The sequence below is a fragment of the Barbus barbus genome (genome assembly GCF_936440315.1).
Source record: "Barbus barbus genome assembly, chromosome: 16".
Classification (NCBI taxonomy): domain Eukaryota; kingdom Metazoa; phylum Chordata; class Actinopteri; order Cypriniformes; family Cyprinidae; genus Barbus; species Barbus barbus.
Genome location: NC_136744.1, coordinates 28,371,894 through 28,392,275, shown reverse-complemented (window position 1 = coordinate 28,392,275; position 20,382 = coordinate 28,371,894). Strand labels below are relative to the sequence as shown.

General features: G+C 36.0%; 1 protein-coding gene across 1 annotated transcript in view; it reads left to right on the top strand.

Moving 5' to 3' along the window:
* The window catches only part of LOC306882101 (acyl-coenzyme A oxidase-like protein), a 43,647-nt gene extending 23,448 nt beyond the window's left edge, over positions 1–20,199 (top strand). The window contains exons 17-19 of the mRNA XM_079436569.1: positions 2,610–2,680; positions 10,140–10,241; positions 18,635–20,199. Of these exons, the coding sequence (XP_079292695.1) occupies positions 2,610–2,680; positions 10,140–10,241; positions 18,635–18,811 (350 nt within the window). The 3' untranslated portion in view covers positions 18,812–20,199. The remainder of the gene's footprint in view (positions 1–2,609; positions 2,681–10,139; positions 10,242–18,634) is intronic.
* The last annotated feature ends 183 nt before the right edge of the window (positions 20,200–20,382 follow it).

Genomic DNA, 20,382 nt, shown 5'->3' with positions numbered 1-20,382 from the left:
TAAATAAATAAATGATTAATCAATACAAAATCGATTAATGAAAAAGTATAATTAATTATATAATTATTATTGTTGTATTTAAAAAAATATATATAATAAAATACATTTATAACACATCAAACAAGGCCATATTTTTTAATTTTGTTAATCATAGTCTTAATATCGTAAGCTATGTTTTTGAAGTAAAATTTAGGGAGATCTCAGCAATGTCTCAAACTGTGCTCACATTTGGCAAGATCCAAGTGCGTAGAATTTAGTAGGGACGCTATGACATGTCCCTACCAATATCCAATGACTACTAAATTGGCAATAATTTTGATCAAACAATTAAATATATGTGTATGTAACCACTATTGTTGTAATTTTGGCCGCATCTGAAATAGGACATACAATTGACATTACCTGAGAAGTAAATACGCTAGAAAACTACACACTTTCTAGAATATACATTTAATACATGAGCAGAGTAAGAACATATAAGGTAGCCGAAGTGTTTAAAACATACAAGCACAGTTTACCCTCTTTAATGTTGTTATGCTGTTTTGTGTTCATCTGCTTCTCCCATTTGCTCTTTTTGACCATCACTCTATATAAACTAATACAATCGTGTCCTAAACTGAACAAGCGCAGTGTATTAATAGTGCATGTGCGTTTGTGTGATTCATGTGCCCGTGTAGACTGTAAACACACCACACATCTTTGATCATTAAAGACACTGTTCAACTTCCCTTTGACTTTGTTTCACTCTTAAACTCAGCAAGCAACAGAAAGGTGCTGTGCATTCTCAGCCTCTGATGTTCTAGAGTATTTCCACATGCTCACTGTGTGTATGTGTGCATGGGTTTGTGTGTCAAGATGTATTTTCCTCCCCTGATAGCAAATTTCCATTCTCTCACCCTCCTCCCACACACTTATACACACACACACACACACCGAGATCATGCGCTAATTTGCTCTGAGATGCTGCTGATAACATTGAGATGAGGGGCTTTTAGTCACACCTTGCACGAGTGTTCCAGTTTGGGCTTTCATTTAAGATATTAATACTGACTTAACACGCATGATTTGTAACACATAGTAGCGGTCACAGATCATAGAATATTTATTACATTGTTCAGTACCTCACAAATCAGTCAGAGAAAGTCACAGGCACTGTAAGGAGATGCAAAGAGCCAAGTCTGTAAATTCAAGCACTGTTGTCCATTCAAAGCATGGCATAAAATCTGCCATAATATGTGATTTTTAATATAACAGTTGTTTTTAAACTAACAAAGCCATTTTAAAACGCTCATATCATGAGCAATTACATTTTCCTACATCTTTTGAGATGATGCACTATGAAAATGTACTGTAATCTTCAGAACTCTAGACTTCCTTACAAATCCAAAAAGTGCAGTTATTGAATGATGAATGATCAGATGAATAAGTATTTACTCTCAATAATGCGGCTGTAGGAATAAACCCGGCACATGGAATGTTTTCAGAACTGGCAAGGTTCTTTCAAAGTTCTGAACAAATGTTCTTCTGGTAACATTAATAGAACATTTGTTAAAAGTTATCTAGTCTTTAATAATATTCTCAAAATGTTAACACACACAAAAATAAATTATGCATATTTTATTGTGAAACGTCAGTTGGACATTTGTCTAACATTTTTAAAAAATGTTACTACTTGTTTCAGAATGTAACATTCAAAAGTAACATTCCCAGAATGTTTGCAATAATTAAAAGATGTGATTTTAAAAAAATTATAAAATGGAATATTGAAACAAATCATTTTAAAAACTGGAACATTCCAAAAGAATGTTTTTGTCACTTAATTGGAACATTAGAAAAACATTATTAGAATATATTTTTGTTAGCTGAGAAAGTCCTACCTTTCAGTTAAAGAGATTCATCACATTTTGATTGAATGATAAATACGTTTCTGTCTTTCCTCTTTCAAGCCTATATATATATATATATATATATATATATATATATATATATATATATATATATATATATATATATATATATATATATATATATATATATATATATATATATATATATATATATATATATATATATATATATATATAGTGCTATGCATAAGTTTAGGCACCCATGCTAAAGTTGACTAAAAAGAGGAATAAAAAAATAATCTTTTGGATATTGAACTTAATGCCTTAATTAAAAAAATTGGGAAAAATCCAACCTTTAAGGACACCAATTTTCTTTGTGAATGAATAATGTATCGTAAATAAATAAATGTTCTTCCTTAAAATACAGGGTGCATAAGTTTGGGCACCCCTATGTTAAATTCCCATAGAGGCAGGCAGATTTTTATTTTTAAAGGCCAGTTACTTCATGGATCCAGGATACTATGCATCCTGATAAAGTTCCCTTGGCTTTTGGAATTAAAATAGCCCCACATCATCACATAGCCTTCACCATACCTAGAGATTGGCATGGAGTACTTTCCATAAGATCACCTCTCAATGCAAATCAAACCAGCTATTAGGCTAACTGAAATAAAACCATGCCAATCTCTAGGTATGGTGTTTAATGCAACCCCTCTTCTAATTTCACTTCTTCTTCTAATTGCTCTTATTATGTTTCTGCAGTGACCTTGGAGCAGTTTGCTCTCGCCGTACGAGAATGCCATATCAAAGAGGACCGTGCCCTGCTCATCAAGGTACGTTTGAAGTGCTGTCTCTCTGCTCTGTCTGCCGCTGCACGACACTCTTTTTGTCTTTTGACTCATCAGCCGGTTCCTATGGAAAGTTCTCAGAAACAACAACAGCCCCGTGCCCACTCAAAAAACAATAAATTGAGCTTCTCAGCGTTGCAGGGAGATTTCAGAGAATTCCACTCTTGACCACGTGTTTGGAAAAAGCAGGCTGCAAAACTGAGAAAGGGGGCTAAATTGGTGTAAAGGGCCAGCATGATAAAGCAAGCTACACTTTTACATTTTACAAAAAAAAAGAGTGGTGCTTTCCATGCAAAAGTCAATCCCACAATAATTTGGGGTTCTGGGTTTTTGCTTACAGACCTTTTGGGTAGACTCTTTTGACTTGGGACAGAAAGCAACCACCCAGAATACTTTTCAACCATTTAGAATACTCTAGAAGCCACCTAGAACACCTTAGCAACCAAATAACAATACCTGTGCAACAGGGGCATCATGCACTCATTATTTTTAAGGAGGCACGAGTGAAGGGGTGGGGAGTTCGTTATGTTTGTAATGTGACACACAGCAGCCATAATAGCGCTGTATAACTGATATATAGACTTTTTTATAAATTTTTTCGTTTTTATTCTAAATAACGTTAACTATATCATAAAATATTTTGATTCTCACATATGTGTAAGTTAATGTATTTTGCACCTTTATAGATCATGTTAGTTGATCAATAACGGACGATGGGCAAATAGCTTAATGTTAGTGTAATCTATTAACTACGCATAAAACCCATCTTTTTACTATTTGGGTGTCGCTCCATGAAATAATTTTATTACGACTGACTTTGTACATGAACTTAATAAAAACATTGTAAGTTGCTATTTATAACACGTTCATTTTACAGAAAGAGAGCAAATAACATTTACATTCATCAAAGAACATTTTTACGTTTTCAATGAGTTAATTATAGAATAATCAGTTCTATAGCCAATGTAGACATGGTAGTAAACCAAACTTTTATTAGTTGGTTAGTCACAGAAAAAACCTGTCTGCATTAACAGCTGGTAAGTATAGTATATCAGGCAGGAAATCCAAATGTTTTCCTATGAATTATCATCCTCAAATATGGCTTACCATTTAAAATTGAAACATCCAAGACATGGAGGCGCCAACACGATCACTAGCATGTTTTTCCTGATAGCAGGTTAAAATATGGAAACAGCTTAAAAAATGCCATCATTTTTGATCATGCAGATGAGAGTAATGCGTCATTCGAAACTGTAAAGGGTCTACTTTAAGTACACTCAATAGCAACGAAACGTTGTGCTTTTGTAAAATAAAGAAAACAAACAGGGTCCGCGTTCTGACGTCTCGGTCTCTGTGAACAGGAATGCGTCATAAAAAATTAACCGAGCTCACAGACATGAGAAATGTGTCTATAGAAAGCTTGAAATGTCTACTTCAAAATGAACCAATTCAAAACAAATACTTTCTGATTATGCAATCTCTATGAAAGTTGCATTTCCTTCTGAAGGCATGTTCACTGCACTGCGGAGTTGCGAGTCAGCATCATCAACTTCAATATAATTGAAATATCTCCATGCTATTTTTTTGGACACATTCATAGTGCTTTGCAGCAAGCTTTAATACAGTAGGCTATATATTAAAGGTTCATTATGGTTTAGGTAATGAGCCCCCAGTATATATTTAACATGCGATTTGTCAAATAATGGCTTTAATGAATGATTACTAGTTACTAGAAAAATCTTAACACCTTAACAACTGCATAGCAACATCCTAGCGACCACCTAAAACACCCAAGTAACCAATCAGCTTTTTACCTTGCATCCATTCAGAATATTCTAGCAACTACCACCTTAGCAACCACAAAGCAATGCCCTATCAATCACCTACAACACTCAAAAAAACAAGTAACTATCCCCTTACAATCATTAAAAATATTCTAGCAAACACCTTAACCTGTTCACCACAAAGCAATGCCTTAACAACCACCTAGAACACCATAGAAAGCATCTATAAAACATGCAGTGCAACCATTCAGAATTAAAAAAAGCAAACTTTTTGATGCAAGTGAAGAAAATTCTGAAGAAATTTCTAAAGAAACCCCCCCCCCAAAAAAGACAGTTAGTGGTTTTGCTTGCAAAAGTTTGATCAGTTGCACAACAAAGGGGGGAAAATGTCCACAGCCTTTTGATACTTAATATGCAGAAAATATTTCACATTATGGAAGTGAAATGTATTCAAATACATCACACATTTATACTGACTAGCTGAAAATGAAAATATATATTGTATGAACTACTTTTATGGTGCTTTTTTGTCCTTTTAGGAGCCTGAATCTCTTAGTATTTTGTATAAAAAGAGCAGAGTGAACATTCAGCCTAAGTCTCTGTATGAGTTACAAAAAAGAAAGAAAGTCATACAGGTTTGCAATGACATGAGGATGGTGATAGAAATGTAACTTTTAGCTGAACTATTTGTTTCAGCTCTTCGTGGCTCGGCTTTATGATAAACTGATTTCAGCAGTCATTCATTGTGGCTTACGGGTGGATTTACACATGAACTGTTATTGGCAGTGATGTGACACAGCAGTATCAGGATGTGTGCTGCAGTCATATGACAGTCAGATTATCTACTGAGCACCGGAGCAGAACCGCACTGATCTCAGACCTGCTGACAGCAGCTGTCAGGCCCTCTGGAGAGCACCTAGCATGAATAAGTCACAGATTATGACCTGGTTCCTGGCAGGTCATGAGGTGTGCTGTCACACTAGTCCTGTGATCGAGAGACAAAGCGCGCCAGGAAGGAACAGGAAAACCTCACTTCCACCTGTTTCTTCAAACTTCTGTTGCTGTTATTGGCACTGAGGAGCTCGCTTGCAATTCGCACAGTCATGGGACCTGCGTTACGTCAGTTTGACATTTCAAAATGAATGTTTCTCGATAGCATCTGTCCTGGCATTGCATCAGTGTGAAGTGCAGACACGAAGTATTTTTGAATGGTTATGTTTGGAATGGAACACTAACTTACTGCTTAACAAATATTGTGCAATATACACTATTTTAATTTATAGAGTGCAAAAGTCGGGTTACAGAAGTAAAAATCATTTTCTCTGTAGGGTAATTGTTTTTAAACAATTTATAAACCATTAAAGACAGAGCTGCTGTGAGCTGTGAGGCTGTTAAATGATGATATTGATATATATATATTCACACAAACAAATCAATTTCTTAAATAAGAAATGCATTATATATATATATATATATATATATATATATATATATATATATATACTAGGGATGCACCGAATCCAGGATTCGGCCGAATCCTGGGCTTTTTGACGGGGTTCGGTTTCGGCCGAACCTTACATTTATTTTCCACCGAAACCGAACCCTAGACTTGCGCTACGACGTCACACGGCCGTTGATTACGTGAAGGTGTTTACATAGGACCCGTTCGAATGTAGTAGGCTGTAAGAATCTGAAAATGGAACTCGTAAGCAAAAAAAGTTTTGTTTGGCAGTACTTTCAACCAAAAGAAGGCGATTCAAGTCGAGCTTTATGTTCAATTTGCAATGCCAATTTGTCTCGTGGTGGCAAGTAGAGCCCTGCGCTGGACTGTTTTCTTCATCCCGCGCCCGCCGAATTTCTGACCATTACCGCCCGCTCCCGCAACGTGTGTGTTACACTCCCGCAATATGTATGTCCACTCCCGCCCGCACCCGCAAAACTCTGAGAATTTATTCCCGCACGATAATAGAGATGCATTGATTTTGTGTCTTCTCCCGTCCCGCAGGAAAAAAAAAACGTATTGTATTGCTATTATTAAAGAGATTCATGTTTGTTCCTTTCCCTGACCTGCATGTATTCTGACGCACTGGTAGGGAAGATGAATATAGCCTGGGCTATCGGGGACATCTAAAACGCTTAGGCTACCGCGCGTTTCTTTAGACTTCAAGTACTTTGATTTTTGTTGACAATGACATCATGTCGCTAGGTTACCTCCCGATCCCGCAGTGTTTTTTTTTTAGCCGCCCATTCCCGCCCGCAGCAAAGTTCAAACCGCCCGCTCCCGCGAGATTTGCGTTGGGTCCCACGGGACCCGGCGGGTCCCAATCCCAATGCAGCCCTCTAGTGGCAAGGACCCTAAGCAGTACACAACATCGCCGATGTTAAAACTAAGGATGCGAGTAGGATTCGGTATTCGGTTTCGGATTCGGCCGAATCTTAAACAGTGGATTCGGTATTCGGCCGAACCCCAAAAATCTGGATTCGGTGCATCCCTAATATATACACATACATACTAACAAGTTGAGCTTTCAGCAAAGTATTTCGTTCTAGGAAGAAAATATCCCTCTGATATCAAGTTATATGTTTCTGACAAGTAGGTAGCAAATCATGGCAGTGACGTAACTAAAGCTTACTGGCTGTTTATTGTTCCCAAACTTCCTATTTTAAAACAGGAATGGAAACTACTCTTGTCAAGGCATTTCTTGGGGTCTTTAAGCTTTTAATAATTACTATACAGTTGTTCTGATGATTGTGCATAATGTGCATGGTTTCAGTTCCCAAAGCTGACACGCCAACAAGGTGACTTCCATTTCAGGTGAACCCTCGTTTGGCATGGCCTGATAAGAAACTTAATGGCTCTGCGATAAGCCATCGATTCTCTGCTTTGCATATGAGGAAGAGAGCAGAACACAAAGAATGAGAGCCAGAGAGATCATGTGCCTCTATATGTTTATATTGCTTTGATCCAGCGTTAATTAAAAAATAAGAGGATACGGTGCATGCTTTGCTACAGGTCAGAGGTTATATTATTCCTCTTATTGTCCATGCTTTACAACTAATTGCTTTGCATGCTCTGTTTTTTCCTGTCCAGCTCTTTGATGCATCTAGGTGGTTTGGTTGCTACCTCACCTCTGAGGAGAAGAGATATTAGCTCATACCGCTACTGTTTTTCCATCCCCTTCATCTTCTGTACAACATCCTGTACTCACTCACGTTGATGCATGTGAAGGGGCCTACAGCTCGTGTAGGGTCCTTCAGATATGGAAAATAAATAACTTAACACACAAGGGTCAGCAAGTATTTTCCACTTACATTTTTTGGCCTTGCATTGCGCTGATTCTGAGTGGTCTCCGCCTTTTGACGGCAACATGCCATTCATAGATGATCTGGTGCGTATTGCACACGAAGATGGTAGGAAGAAATTGTGATTTGATTGCTTTTAAACAGTTTCCAGGAGTCAAGGTGCACGTTTTTATCAGTCCACTGGGAAACAAATGGAGTTTGTGAGTTTCCAGGGAGCAATAATGAATGTTTGATCTGCCAAAGTTTGTCAAGTTCATGTGGCTGAGTCTTTGAAATATGTGTAGAAGTTCAGTTTGACACACTTAAGGCTGGAAAACACTGCACAGCTTTTAAAAATCTTTTGAAACACTAGGCATCACACACTTGCCATCATACACATACACGATTGAGGATCACACACTACTGAACTTTCAAGTCGTTCCGAACACAACAAATAAAACGCAGAAGCATTTTTTGTGAAATCAGTCCAAATCTGCAGATAGGCTCTTACTTTTAACTCATCCAGTTGACAAATCTGGACAAAATTCATGTTGTGAATTACAGCCTTTAGTTGCATGTAAACAATATCTAGTTGAGAACAGATTTGCAGTATATACTTGTGCTGAGAATATAATATTAAATATATTTTTCTCCCCTAAAGATGACATTTTTTGCATTTACATCTATGCATTTTGGCACACTTTTATGCATTAAAGATGCTTTTATACATATTATCAATTCATGCTTTCATTGGGAATTAAACCTATGAGCACTTCTTTTTATGCCAATAAATCTGATGATAGTTGGATGGTAATTTCATGCCATTCAAAGGTCTCTTCCTGTCATTTCTGGTAGTATTTTGTCAGAATAAGTGCAATATGATCCATATACGCATTTAGTTGAAAGTCGGGTTAGCCAAGACTAAAGGGCTGTAACGATAACACGATCATTTCAATTCAAGTTTATTTATATACCACTTTTCACAATGCGTACTGTTTTATAGCTTTACATAAAATGTATGTTTCAATCACGAAGTAACAACTATAAAATTTCAATAATCTTTCCGATTCTATGAGAATAGGGAATTCCACACCACAACTTTAATGATAACAATATCGTTGACCATAACAGCCAATCAGAATCTACCTGAATTTAAAGAGCTCAAACATTTAAAGCCGCAGAACACAAAACTGCAGCACGCACTTATAATAAACAAAACCGTATCATGGTTTGGTGTGGATGCTAATATATTATATTTACCCTTACAGTTAACATTTTTGGTGTGAATGGCCCCTTCAGGCCTGTTTCAAACATTTTGCATTATCAGCATTTAAATAAAACTGACTGCATTTCTGGGTTACCATATTGAATATCTCCTTTGCCAACGGTCATAAATAATAAAATGATTGCTGGTGGGGGATTGCACACTTTTACAACTTGATTCTCATGAAATCTAATATACACAAGGAGGGGTGCCACATTTACACCCAGTTGAACCCAAACCTCAAACCGTGGCTGTAAACCGCTGGAATTGTCTGGATCCAGTCAGATTTGCTGAATTGAAAGTGTTATGTGTCTGTTTTTACATGTGAAACAGACCCGACAAGACTTTTCAGACAGCGTTTGATAATGCACTCCATTAATTTGCTTATACAAGCCTATATTTCAAAAGATCATGTTGATAAATAGGTTTGCATTGCATTTCACCAGTTTCTGCTCGGGCTGTTTAATTCTGAAATTTTTGGAATAAACTTTGATTTTTCATTCTGGAATCAAGAATCGATTTCTCAATGTTGTTTTTGATTATTTTTTTAAAATTAATTAAAGATAGGATGAATATGTTCTTGCTGTGACTACATGATATGAAGACTTACCTCGTTTTAAACATCCTTAGTATTTCTTGATTATTATCAGTGTCTATTATCTCATCATGTAGTCCAGAGCGGCACTCAAACCAACAGAACAAGGCAGTTTTATCCTTTAATCTAAACCATTGAGTTTATAAGACTAGTTTATTCTTTTTATATACATTAGACACCTAGAACAAATCTGTGATTGTGCATCAATGTCTGTAGTAAGTGTTTTAGGTGCAAATTTAACTGAATGAATCTATGTTTAATTCCCAATGCCTCGGAATTGATTTTTTTTTTTTTTTTTTTTTTTTCTTGATTCCAAGCCCTAGTTTCTGTAGAGTTCACCATGCAACATGCTGCAATGGAGGAAAAGTACACGTAATACATTTTATCATTTGTGACCATTGCAGTGTAGCTACTGCAGCTAATATTAAAACAGATGCAAGATGTGCAAATCAGGCCTTTGTGTTAAATTGTGTCACTAATGTGTCTTTTCTGTTGCATATTTTCCTGTTTCTCTTTCAGTTCTGCCTTCTTCACGGCACTAGTCTGGTGTATCAGGAGAGAGCCTGGTATCTGGAGCACAAATACCTGACCCCCAACACCAGCCGACAGATCCGCAGCCAGGTATTCACTCATTTGACAACCGTTCTCATTCCCAAGACATCAAAAACTAAAGCATGGTCAAGCATCTTTAGTGTCACTGTTATGACGCTAAAGGTGTCGCTATATCAATGAACTAGGAACTCGATTTCAAATGAGAAATCAATGCACACGTGAAGGGAATTGGAATATGATATGGAGTAAGATTTTGTAATATGTTGTGGTATGATTTGAACAGCCACAATAATTCACAATGCATCATTTTAAAGTTCAGATTTATATTTTGAAGGACATTTTAGCCATTAAAACCTAAAATTTCAATCTGTTCTTATTAAAAAGACATTGTACACCTTCAGAACACTTGGAAAGCAACACAACTGAGTCACTCATTTGTAATACATTTATACTGTTTTCTGGTCAGTTTTTGCAATAAAGGCTAGAAGTAGGGTTCAAATATCTATGAAAGTTTAGATACTCATAAAAATCATCTCCACTTTTACAAATGCATGCAGAGGATTACCCAAATAACACATTTAGGTTGTTTATAGGAACATTGCTTTGAAATGTTTCTAAAAAAACTCATAAGTTGTTTTCTTGCATGATTAGAACATTATTTAAAGGTTACAACATTTTGCTAGCATTACTTTTAACAGTATTTGAATGTTTATTTTTAATATTCTAAGAAAGTTGAAATGTCCAGTTGTCTTGTCATGATTAGAATGTTATTTTAAGGTTACAAAAACATTTCCTACAATTTTCTACATTCTTAAAATATTTAATATAACATTCCATTTTGGGTGAAAAAGATAGAGGCAAGCAATTGAATGTAATGGAGTTACTAGTTGGTCGACATCTAGGAATACCTTTTAGTATCTTAATATGTGACCATGCTACAGTTTTTCACACCTTGGGAGAGAGAATGGGTTGAATTTGACCAGCAGCTACATCATGGAGGGTATCAGCATGCTGTCAATCAGTCTTTAGGCAGTTAAGGAGGCACAAAGCCTTTCTGCTGCCCATATGAGGATGTTTCGGATTAGACCTCCTCATTAACCCTTTGCACATTAGCTGGCGTTGACAGAGAGTGGCAGAATGTGAACATTACCATTGTCCACCTCGAACACACACACACACACATAAAGTGACCAGTTGTTCACAATTAGCTGTGATTAAACAGCCAGGCGGCTTCACTGGGGTTCTCCCACACAGGAGCCGAGAGGACAGCGGGGTCGACACCGGTCTGTCAGTATGCGGTCAGCAGGTGCTTTACTGCATGTTTACCACTCGAACAAACCCAACACAGCCGCTGTCTCTGTGCAAACAACCCCCTCTGTTCTCCCAGAGCGACTGCAGCGGCCGCCGCACGTGACTGAAGGCATGTGCTTACGGTTCCTTTCAGCGCGCTCATATGAACTATTGTTATATGTTTTCAATGGCTTATTGAAGATAATTTATCATGTGACAGGCTGCATAACGTGGCAAAAATACCCCGATCGCTTGTTCTTGTTTATAATTAGCTGCTGTTCAGTTAAGGATCACAAATGCGATCTCTAATATATTGACAGTTTTTTCTAGACAGCACTGAGATTAAATAGAGAGCAAATTGGACGTTTGGCCCCAGTGATCTCAAATGTGTCAAAAGATCTTAATGTCTCACATCGTGCCAAAAGTGTGCAATCGCAAGTTCGATATGAACGTTTCTCAGGCAAAATGATCCGAGCTGTGTTGTGAGAACGTTTTACCAATGCTCCCATTAACTCTTTTCTGTGTTTCCACTGCTTTATGTTCGGAGGCACTATTACACATTTTCTGAAAGGGTATTGAACATCTAGATCAAAACACGGCGAAGAAGCAGCAGAAACAAGCGATTGAGTATGTATTCCGATGCATATGTAAAATAACACAAGCATTAAACAGCATATAAATCAAAACTTCCTAACGTTACCGAATTAAATGACGATCCAGAAAGTGGTATAGGACCGTGCAAGTTTTGACGTGTTGATGGAAGCGAACGACTCCGTGTTGCTTTTTTCATGAATCGTACCCACATTCAATTGTTAAAAAAAAAAGATTGCGCGAAACTAGATTAAAATGTTTTGTTTTGTTTAAAATAGAGGTTCTATTCTTTGTTTTGATATATTGCATGTTCAGATATCTATACAACAAAATATTCTGGGTGCCATTGAACTTTTGTATAAATGATCAGATATGCTGCAGGTGCCTGGAAACTTAAAAAAAACGACAAAAAGTGTTGTTACGCAAACGTTATTTCTGAATGTTCTCTTTTTTTATATGGCTTAATTTATTTATTTTTTCTCTCTCTCTTGGTTATATGAATGTTAAGGGAACATTCCATTGTATGATTTTCCAAACATTATGCCAATGTTACTTTTCAATGTTACTAAGACATTCTGAACATTGACACACTATTTTCCTTTTTTGATATTGTGCAGTTGCTTTGACACAATTTACATTGTTAAAAGCGCTATATACATAAAGGTGACTTGACTTGAACAAGTAGTAACATTTTTAAAATGTTAGACAAACATCCAACTAAACCGTTTCAGAAATAAAACATATAATTAACATTTCTGTGCAAAAGTTTAGAAAACATTTCTAAGAACCAGATAACTCCCCAGATAACAAGAGGCAGAGGCAGCATTCCAAGGCAGCAAGGCACGTCCGAATCCAAATTCTGCTTTACTTCCTGTCTCTAGAGGTACCTTCTTCTGATCGAATTTTGAAGGCATAGATGTATCCTTCGCTGCCTTTGATATCCCACAATCCTGTGCGTTCCATTCGGTAAAGTTGCGTTTTCTGGTCACATTGTGTGTAAATGTATATTTCTGACAAACATTTTGCACTTCTAACGAGAAATTAGTATTATAGAGATTAAATATTCGTTTAGTTATCACCAAAACTCATTAAACCGTTACGCTGCCTCGGACGCCTGTCTGAAATCTGTTACATGAGGTGCCTTCGTGCAAAAAACGCTGCCTGAAAAGTCATTGCCTCATAAAGCAGTGAGGCAGCAAGTCAGCTGCCTAGGTTTTCAGATGCAGTAGCTAACATTTAAGTTCTGAAAACATTTCTTATGTTCAAAATGTTTTTTCTTAGTTATATAAATGTTAAATGAGCATGCAAGCATTATGGAAATGTTATTTTAGGTTTAGCTATTGTTTTAAGTTTAAAAAAACCATTACATGAACATCCAACTAATAGTTTCAGAAAGAAAGCACTCCATGAACAAAGTATAGATAACATTTTTGTGCTAATCTTTTGAAAACATTATTTTAAAGCAGGTAACTCTGAATAAATATTCTATTAACGTTACTGTAATAGCGTTTTTTTCATAACTTTGTGAGCTGGATACCCACATTAATTTTTTAGTTACATACTTTTTGTTAACTATTGACTACTATGTGTCTACTTTCATAATTGAGAACTCCATTATGTCTTGTAAAGTTGTAAAAGAGCAACCCATTGTCCTTTGGGACTTGTTTATGTTGGGACTTATTATATTTGTCTTATTTTCGGTTAAGTGGGAGTTGCTGAAGAAAGGATGAAAACATGTTTTGGACAGATAAGAGTGAGCATCTTTGCCTATCATCTAGTTTTCCATGCCATGGAATAAGCCATGCAAATAACGTCAGGCTCAACGAGCTTTGATTGGCATTATGTTTTGTTATTGATGTGAGAGTCCGTGTCTGTTGTAGAAACAATTCTGAGTGAACATCCTAAATCACTTTCAACAGTTTTCCACTTGTTGTGAGTTTCAGCACAGTTAATTTCATATATTATAAAGAATGTATCGTTTAAATGGATTTCCTTCTTTATTATAGTTCTCTAAAAGAAATGACAGTACATGAGTTTGCACTTGAATCAAAAGATTCAAGAATTTATCTTTAGCGAGTGAAAAAATTAACTTTTATGCAAGATTTTTCTCTTTACAATACTGTTAAGGTCAATAAGAGTTTTGCTTTTTTGAAAGAAATACTTTTATTCTGCAAGGATGCATTCAATTGAGCAAGGCAAAGAACTTTACATTGTTAATAAAAACTATTATAAATAAATGTGGTTATTCTGAATTTTCAAAGGATACTGAAAAAATCCTACCATCTGAAAATACTGAAAAAAATCAGTTTTCACAAAATATGAAGTAGCACAGCTATTTTCAACATTGATGATAATAATAAATGTTTCCTGAGCAGCAAATCCGCTTATTAGAATGATTTCTGAAGGATCATGTGACACTGAAAATTCAGTAAATTACATAGGAATAAATTACATTTTAAAATATATTACAACGGAAAACAGTTATTTTAAATTGTAATACTATTTCACAATATTTCTGCATTTTTGATCAAATAAATGCAGTCTTTGTGAGCAGAAGACTTCTTACCGACCCCAAAGTTATGAACGTTGTGTATGCAAATGCCACTCGATATGAAAATCATCTTTGTTTTCATAACAGAGCGTGCATGAGAATCCCTTTTATCTGTCACAATAGTGAGAGAAATATTTCTTTTTGTAGACCTAAAGATGTTCACAACGTTCTAATTTGAGTCCAAAATGCTTATGAACAGCTGAATCTCAAGTACATTTTTTGCAGCTTAAGTCTTATCTTATCTGTGATTCCTTATCATTTGACGTGTCATTGATGTCCAGCAAATTATGCTGAAGTTTAATACTGAGGTTAAGAGTTTGTTCAGGTCTCTAACATAAGTATGAGCAGTAGCACTAGTGCTTGACTTGAATTGGAACTAATTTGTGTGTGTGTGTGTGTGTGTGTCAGTGAGTGAGCCAGAATAAATGTTATTGAGCGAGTAAGACTGTGTGTGTGTGTGTGTGTGTGTGTGGGGTCTGAGCGCTGAGGACAGTATCTGTGGATGAGATCCTCACATGTACGTGTGATTTCTCTGTATGTGGCTCCAGCTCTTTAGAATGAGTCCTATTGTACACACACTCCTATCATTACATGTGTCAACATTAGAGCCAGACTCGCATGCTTCACTAAACACACACACATTCACCCCAACACAGAGAGGCAGTGTTGGAGAGTGTTTTTTAAATTTAATTGTGAGCTTTATGTGATGACTTATGAGTAATAGATAACTGCTAAGAGGGGATTTTTAGTGGATGTTGTGGCAAATTAAAGAAAAAAAAAAAAACAGTATGAAAAGACCATATTGCTGCTCTTTCATTAAAACTTTTGGAGTTCTCAATTGTGTTTTGTGTTTTAAGTATTGATTTTGTCTCGTGCTTTTCCTCTTTTTTTTTTTTCTTTTTTTTTTTTCACAATATTTGCTGTTTTACTGTATTTTTGATCAAATAAATGTAGCATTAGTGAGCAGAAGAGACTTACTTCAAAAACTCTGACTAACCCAACTTTTCAACGCTATGATTTCAGCACAGATCATTAAGCTTTGGTTGAGTTTGATAAGAATTGTTTGAGGTCATCTTGAGATATTTTAGCACATTTTGAAACAATGTTGAACTCAATCCAGAACTCAAAATGAGACCCATGTGAGATTACTGCGTCTCAGGAGAAAAGCAGCAGACTTAAATGCAGTAGTCTCTGTTTTCTTTGCATTTAATCTAATTGCTGTCTTGGAGAAACGTCTAAAACAAAACAAAAAAATCTAATTTGTGATTTGCTTCCCTAAATAATCAAATCACGTCTTCCCTACACTGTGGTCATTTTATGAACGCATGAGATTTCTGAATCACTTTGAGCTCAACACAGGCTTTCTTCATCAGTAGCAATGACATTGCTTTTGTTGTGTTAACACAGATGACATTTTTCCCCAGGCTGCATCTTTTGTCCATACCATTATCATTTTCTGTGAAAAACCATCAGCAGTTGTTGTGGTGACAATACAACCCCATTTCATTCCAACAGCAAAGCCCCATCTCTTGTTTTGAGATCAATCAATGGTTTAATCAGATTTTATGGTCATAAAAACACTTGTTGGTGTCTCCTTATGCTGAGGTGACATGGGTTTAGAGATTTGACCAAGCCCTTAACTTTTTTTCTCATGATGGACGAGGAGATAAGTTATAAATTAATATTGTGGTTTTCTTTAACATACACTACTGTTCAAATGTTCTGGGTCAGTAAGATTTATTAAGAATTATTTTTTTTTCGCTCTGTTTACACACTCTCCTTATCTCTGCGTTGCTTCAGGGCGCATGTAACCTCTACATAAAGCTACTTTCTTTTCAGCCGATCTGGAAAGAGAGAACGAGAGAGGTCAGACATATTTCAGACTCCTCATTGGACAGACGGCTATTGAGCAAGACGTGTCCAAACATATTTCAACCGTTAATGTGGCACAGATAAGCGAGTGTTTCTCATACAGAACAATGAGGGGGTTTCATAGTACAGGGTTATAGAAGTCTAAATACACAAGCAGAGCTTTGCAGAAAACTGACAGCCTGTGATCATTTGTCTTTCATCTTGAGCTCTGGAGGACTTGAGCAGGAGCCAAAGTGTCAGGACGATAAATTAACTCTTTGTCAGGTGATGTGGGAGAAAATAGCAGGTTCTGTGACTCACGCAGGATGTCTGTGGAATCAGTGTGACACCTCACGAATGAAGCAATGATGGGAGATGAATAGTGTGATTGTGATTTTCCCCTATTTGAATCCAATTTTCTTATCGTTTAATCAATTTGAATAGTTCTAGTCTTATTTCTAAGCAAGTATGCCTGAACTGCATGAACTTTTTATTGTTCATCATCAAAATGTATATATGCTTATTTATCTCTTAGGGAAAGTTTAGTTGTTTAGGTGTTTAAGTTGTAACTTTTAGTTTCTTTTTCACCGTTTTTGATCTTTCATTAAATAGTCCGGGCCTGTATGATAATACCGTTCAAAGGTTTGGGGTCAATAAGATTATTTATTTCAAAGAAAGAAATTAATTTTATTCAGCAAGGATGCATTAAACTGATCAAATGTAACAGTAAAGATTCATAATTATTTTTCTATTTCAAATAAATGCTTTTCTTTTAAACTTTCTATCCATCAAATAATTCTGAAAAAAATAGGTATCGGTTTCCACAAAAAGATATTTAACAGCATGACCGTTTTCAACATTTATAATAATAATGTGTCTTGGGCAGAAAATCCACATTTTAGCATGATTTCTGAAGGATCATGTGACACTCAAGACTGGAGTAATGATGCTGAAAATTCAGTTTTGTATTACAGGAATAAATTACATTTTAAAATAAATTGAAATGGAAAACAGTTATTTTAATTTGTAATAATATTTCACAATATTACTGTTTTTTTCATCAAATAAATGCAGCCTTGGTGAGTAGAAAAGACTTATTTCAAAAACTTTTTTTTTTTAAGTCTTATAATGTATATCTGTGTAATTTATCCCTATTTTTTGGCCTAATCATTATATTATAGGGCTAAAAATTTAGAACAGCCAATAAAAAAAAAAAAAAAAAAGTTTCAGATGACACTTATCAACTGTCCACATTGGGACCACAAGATTTTTAAAAAGTATTTGAAGAACTCAATGTTACAGTAAATACAGTAATGCCAAACTTTTGATACTGTCAGCATGTCATCTGATCCAGCATGCTGTGGTTCTGCTCAAAACATTGGCTATGGTGAGTCATTTCTGTCTTTTATCACGTTACGGTGATCTTCAGTGGTCTCCGCTAAAGCAGGAACGTCTCATTCCTGTCCTCTTGACCCTGACATGACTATTCTCACACATCAATGTCTCTGCTCACACCACACACACACCACACACACAGTTCATCCGATGGAGCAAATCGGGAAATGGAACTTGAAATTTGTTTAATTGTTAATATCCACCAGAGGGTGCTATTATAGAAGAGGAATGGTTATGGTTTTATATTTCCTGTGATAACTTGTCTAATACCTTGTAAAAATAATTTTTCTAAGTTGTAAATAAAAGATTATTGGAGTGTGTTTTACAAGAGCATCCTAATTCAGCTTTTCTACTTCAAAATCTCATGTTATGTGCCTTTGTAATTGTAAAATTTACCACAAAATTCTGAGAGAGATTTGTTCCTGCCTATTTTTTTTTCTCCAGTGTAGATGTGATTAAGAAATCTTTCTTCCGGTGAGTTCAGAATTATCCCTATTTGTTTCCACTAGTGTCAAGTATCATTAGTGGTGTTTGCTATTGATCATACTTAAGGGTTAAATCCTTAACCCTATGTATAAAAGTTTTGGCATACAACATGTCCCTCAGCGTTTGTGTTATAGACATGAATTAAAAATTGTGCAACTTATTATGGAGAGTGACTGTTGGCAGTTTCTCATTGGGCAAGCTCTACTCACATTTTCTTCAAAACATCCAGTTGTATAATGATATAGTTGTGTAATCGCTGCATTAACGCTCATGTGACTGTGGTCTGCTTGTTTTGAAGCTTTTGGAGCTGTGCAGGTCGGTGAAGGATGATGCGCTGAAGGTGGTCGATGACTTCAACATCCCGTCCTGCTGCATCCAGGCTCCTATCGCTGGAGTCGCCAATCCCAGGGCCGAATGGGCCTTCTACCCGCAGCCACAGTATCCCAGCAGCACCCAGCCATGGTCTAAGCTCTGAAAGAGAGAATGAACGTGGCTTTTTAACGATGGAGTGATTTCAGGTTGCTGGATGTTCTTTCACATTGGGTGGGAGTGATTAGGGACTAACTGGAGGTGGTCAAAGCACTTACGAATGCATAGCTGATGTTTTATGATTAAACATCATGCTTTGTGGCAACAAGAGTGGTAGAACTTGCTGCTACTGGCCAAGGCCTTAAAGATATTAAATATACTATCGGCACGACACTACTTTTCTTGTTCACTCTTAAAAATAAAGATTCCAAAGGGACGGGTTTGCAACAATGCCACAGAAGAACCATTCTGGGTTCCACTAAGAACCTTTGGGTGAATGTTTTTTTAAAGAACCATTTGTTGGAGTAAAGAACATTTTGTCCAATAATGTTCCATGGATGTTTAAGATTCTTCATGGAAGCAAAGACGCCAATAAAGAACCTTTCATTGAACATTTTTTTAAAAGAACTATTTTTCCTAAGTGTGAAAAACATCTAAAGAATCTCATTACACTATAAAGAACCTTTTGTTCATTGGAGAAGTTCAATGCATGTTAAGAGCTCTTCGGTGCCAATTAAGAACCTTTATTTTTAAGAGTGTGTGAAGAAGGGAATTTCAATTATACGAGTTGCACATTATGTCTATGATACAGGTTCTAAATTTTTCCCCTTAAATTCTTCAGTGATTTTTAGCGGAAATGATTTCAAATAAACACCAGCCATACTGGAATCAAAATTCTCCAGGCGCACTAAACATCTTGCACTTAACAGGTAACAGCTGTAACAGCATAAAGAAGTGCCAAGAGGCAGTTTAGTTGAATACCATGTTGAGAAAAGGCCAAGTAAAATTAGTCATCACATGACGCACAGATATTGAATATTTGTGCAACTGCACAAAGTAACCACAATAAGTCTTATTACTGCCACTATAGTTTTTCATGCCCTTATCAACTGCCATACATTTACCATTTTTATTTAGCCAAATAAAGGTAAACAATTTAGGTATACTCTTCTCAATTTGGGTCTTCAAAGGGATGTCCGTTTATGCTTTTGTCATACACCAAGTTTGGACCAAACTACCAATTATCTTAAAGTTTTCTTGAAAAATGTCCATATCTGTTTTAATAGGGGCTGTTGTTGTTTTTTTCGTAAAAACATCAGTTTGTTGACTTCTTACTAAAGTCTGTCAATTCCGTAATATTCTGCAAATAAATTGTTGCATTCCCTGATATTTCCAGGCTTTCTGCATTTAAACTAAGGGAAGACTGGATTTTTACTGAATATTTAGTTATTTTCCTAATTGTCTTTGTGTTTGCATGTTGTCCTGTTGTGCCACAATCTGTGCATACTTTAATAACAGAATAAAATGTGTACCAAATACTTAGTTTGGCAATTGTAAACCTGGTTTGTTTTGCATGCAGCATTACATTGTTTCAAAATGCTCGTGCACTTGTGATCAAACATCATTCAGCCAGACTGTACATGAAATATACTACAGAAGAGACTAGCCGGTGCAAAAGAAGAACTATAGTGCTTTGTTCTAGTTTCATCTAAAGTGTTTGTGTGGGTATGACCAGTA